We start from the raw sequence: 3,603 nt of genomic DNA, 5'->3' as shown, positions 1-3,603 counted from the left end.
CAAATGACAAACCTCTAATTCTTATTCTTTGTTGCAGTTGGAATGGGTCATCCTTGTTAGATTTCAACCTTTTAAGATTTTAGGTATTGTTGCCTTGGGATCATTTGCCATATCTAGCATGCCCATGAGGTTAGAATTCCTATCCCTTTTTTCTAAAGTCTACATTCTATCTGAAAAAGAACCTGCTACTGAACAAGTTTCTATTTTTTTGTGTTATGTGAACTCAGATTCAGCAATCATTGGATTGCTTGAGAACTACGTTTATAACATGAGAAATACCATTAAGGACGAGAAGTCTTGTAGCAGTAGTTGTGCGCCCAAGATTGAAGAGGTTGATTGAAGAAAGTAATTTTTATTTTTAAAAAGCCAAGGGGAGAAGATGCTCTGTTTTGAATTAGTTCTTTGTGTATACTTGCCCTTGTGGGTTCTGTAATTTGAGAGTAGTGTCTCGGTTGTTTTAGCTCTCTTGGACAGTTGGGCTTTGTTCATTTTGAATAATCCCTGCAAGCTTCAATGAAATCAAAGCAAATACTTAGATATAATTTGGCTTCGCTCTTGTTATACATGAAATAGGAAGTGTATAGTTCTTTTTTGTTTACCCAAATTATTTCCTACATGGAACAATTAATATATGAATCATGCCAAACCTTGCTAGTAGTTATACATCTTTTGGGTGGGCTCAGCTTAGCTTCATTCTTATAGGAAGTTCTACTTCTACAGCCCATTCTCATTCAATACCATACAATTGGTGATTACTTTTCATTACGATCTGGGTTGAAAGCTTTAGCTTGGTTGGATCTTGGGTTTAGCATTATTGGCTCCGAAATGATGGTGACCTTCTCAATTGTCTGAAATCCAACTATAAATCTATAATCCCTTGTGCGGCAAGTGAAATCAATTAACAATTTTCATTCATTTGTGTTATGAAAATTATGCCTAAGGGATGAGATTTTTATGTAATTTGATAGAATTAGAAGAGAAAATTGTTTCTGTTAAAATGATAATCCATACATGTTTCTGTTTCTCCGTAATAACAAAATCAATTTTTTACCATACAACATTTGTTGGTACAGAATTACTCCAAAAATCTAGAAACAAAAAAAATCAATTCTGACTCCGAATCATTTTTTTGAAACAAAATGGTTGCCATACATACCCTAAGAATCCATGAAAATCCATTTTACGGTGTAATTTTAGAATCCACTATCTAAAACGAATCCAGGATTCTGAACCCAGGCATATATTTTGAAAGTAAAAATGGATTCTCTCTTTCTCGATGCTGGGTTCCCGATCGTCCCTAACCTTTAGCTCCTCTGCCGATCGTCCCTAACCTAGGTAACCTTCTCTCCCCGCCCCCCTCTCTCTCTCTCTCTCTAGGTAACCTTCCTCCGGTGGTCGTTCAAGGAAGGAGGAAACTGGGTTTTAATGGAGAGAAGAGAGGTTTCGGTCGGTGGGTCTTGGAGGGGAATGGAAGGCCAAAGAGAAATGGGATATGTGGTGCTGTGAGGTGGAGGGTTTTGAGATATGGGATTTGGATTTTGAGAGAAAGTGGTTAGAAGAAGAAGACGACAAAAATCCATTGCTCCATTCTAGGGTTTTCCAGGCCGATCGACAATACCGTTTCCATCACAGATTCCATCGCTTTTTTGGCTTCTAAGAAGTAGAAGACGATGAAAGCTTTCTCGCTTCTGCTTCTTTGCTTCACTGATTCCATGACTTGTTGGATTCGTTGATCTTCATGCTTCTTGCAGGAACACAACCAGTTGTGCTGTTTCAAATTTAACTATGTTTATCCCCAAATCGGACAGAGCAAGATATCATCTCTTGAACCACCACCGGAAGGGGTAGTGAAATTCGATCGAAGAACTGCCGACACTTTTTCCACAGTGCAGCCCTGATTTATCAGGGAACGACTGTCACAAATGCCTTGTGGTTGCCATTGCTTATCTTCGCAGTTGCTGTAGCGGCAAGCGAAAAACAATCACTACCGGTCCAATCGATACAGAGATTCTTCCGAATTTTCTTTCTTTCTTATTATTGGAGGTGATAAGAAATTGCTTGGTGTTGTTGGACAGTGGCTGTTCAAAATGTTTGAGCCACACATACTCTTCAACCTATTTGCTGTGGTGTGGTCTATTGTGTTCCCATATCTGAATCGAGTTTTCTTCTATTCTTGAAATTTCCTTGTTTTCTTAACTCATGGCTACCATCCTTGGTTGAAAATTTTCAAATAACTTTCTTTCTCATATGACAATGACCACCTACCATAACCACCTACTATAAAGTATCTTTACCTTTTCTTGCTTAGATACTTTTTCTTAATTTTGATTCGTCATTTGAGCATTTTTATTTCTGCTGACATAGAAGAAGTAATTTGGGTATATGATTCTTCCTGTTTATTATCATAGAGAAGTCAATGATCCTCTTCAGTATGTAAAGAGAGCTAAAGCTATGATTGACAAGAAGAAGCTTTCTTTGGAAGCACACTTCTCATACAGGCTTGGAGCATTAGCATTGTCCCTTTTGGGCCCAAAGGTAAAACATCTTTCTAATTTCTAATCAACATCAGAAGACCAAACCTGCATTGTTAAGACTCAGACCAAAATCACAAGATGAAAGAAACACCATAAACTTCCAGTTTTGTTCAGTTTTATTTTACTTTCTCTGGTTGCTGTTTCTGGTAGGTAGCGGTGTATCTCAACAACAGGATTATCTGTAATACTACATTCACAATGTCGAATGTTCTTGGGCCACAAGAGGAGATTATGGTGGCTGGGAATCCTATCACTTACATTTGGGTGAATATGTCTGCCTCGGCTCATGTAAAGCTTCCAACATGTTTGCTCTTCTTTACATTCCTTCTGTTTTACAAATTTATATAGACATACATCCCCCCCCCCTCTGCGGTGATACACACACACATACAGAGAAAGAGAGAGAAAGAGAGAGTATTTTGAAGGGGAAGCTGAGATTACTATCATATCAATGCTGCAGGCAATTACAATGCACATGGTGAGTTATGCAGGAAAGGCAGAGATGCATATCCTTGTGGCCAAAGACATCATTCCTAATCCTAAGCTTCTGGCCAAATGTTTTGAAGATGCATTACTTGAAATGAAGGATGCTGTTGTCAACTCCACCAAAGTCCAAGAGGTCTTTCGAATTATTTACCATATACTGAGGAGGGGAAGATCTTCAATTACCTGTTCTAATTGTTATAGAAAAGTTCAAAATGATCTGGTTATTAATTAACCAAAGTTAGCTCACCCTCCCCCCCAATCTGAGGATTCCAAACCCACATGGGATAATGTACAATGGACATCTTGTAAAATTGGGGATTAGAGAAAAGATAAATATGATTTTTACCTTCTGTGTGAGGTTTCCATTTCTGAAAATTTAATGGCTAGCTTACAGACCCATCACAAACTGCAAGCATATACCAAAGCTGCCTCTGTTTTCTACTTGTGCTGTTAATGGATTTGATCAGTAGGGTCTGATACCCGATCAGTGATCCAGCTAAAATATGTTACCAGCACCTGAAAATTTCACTTTTTTTTTTAAATTCTTTTTTGTTGGGACACTCAATAACACCACATTGCACCA

General features: G+C 38.1%; 1 protein-coding gene across 1 annotated transcript; it reads left to right on the top strand.

Moving 5' to 3' along the window:
* Positions 1 to 2,376: 2,376 nt before the first annotated feature.
* On the top strand, positions 2,377 to 2,882 carry LOC122643552 (wax ester synthase/diacylglycerol acyltransferase 11-like). Its single transcript, XM_043837166.1, has 2 exons — positions 2,377 to 2,535; positions 2,685 to 2,882. The coding sequence occupies exons 1-2, from the start codon at positions 2,383 to 2,385 to the stop codon at positions 2,880 to 2,882; spliced, it is 351 nt and encodes a 116-aa protein (XP_043693101.1). The 5' UTR covers positions 2,377 to 2,382.
* Positions 2,883 to 3,603: the final 721 nt, after the last annotated feature.

The sequence above is a fragment of the Telopea speciosissima genome, chromosome 10 (genome assembly GCF_018873765.1).
Source record: "Telopea speciosissima isolate NSW1024214 ecotype Mountain lineage chromosome 10, Tspe_v1, whole genome shotgun sequence".
NCBI lineage: Eukaryota > Viridiplantae > Streptophyta > Magnoliopsida > Proteales > Proteaceae > Telopea > Telopea speciosissima.
The sequence above is the reverse complement of the archived record's forward strand: the minus strand, read 5'-3'. Positions and strand labels throughout refer to the sequence as shown.

Bases quoted from the DNA above. Each gene is read 5' to 3' on its own strand.
- LOC122643552 (XM_043837166.1), top strand. From the start codon at position 2,383: ATGATTCTTCCTGTTTATTATCATAGAGAAGTCAATGATCCTCTTCAG. The intron at 2,536-2,684 runs GTAAAACATCTT...TGTTTCTGGTAG, and splicing joins TGTCCCTTTTGGGCCCAAAG to GTAGCGGTGTATCTCAACAA.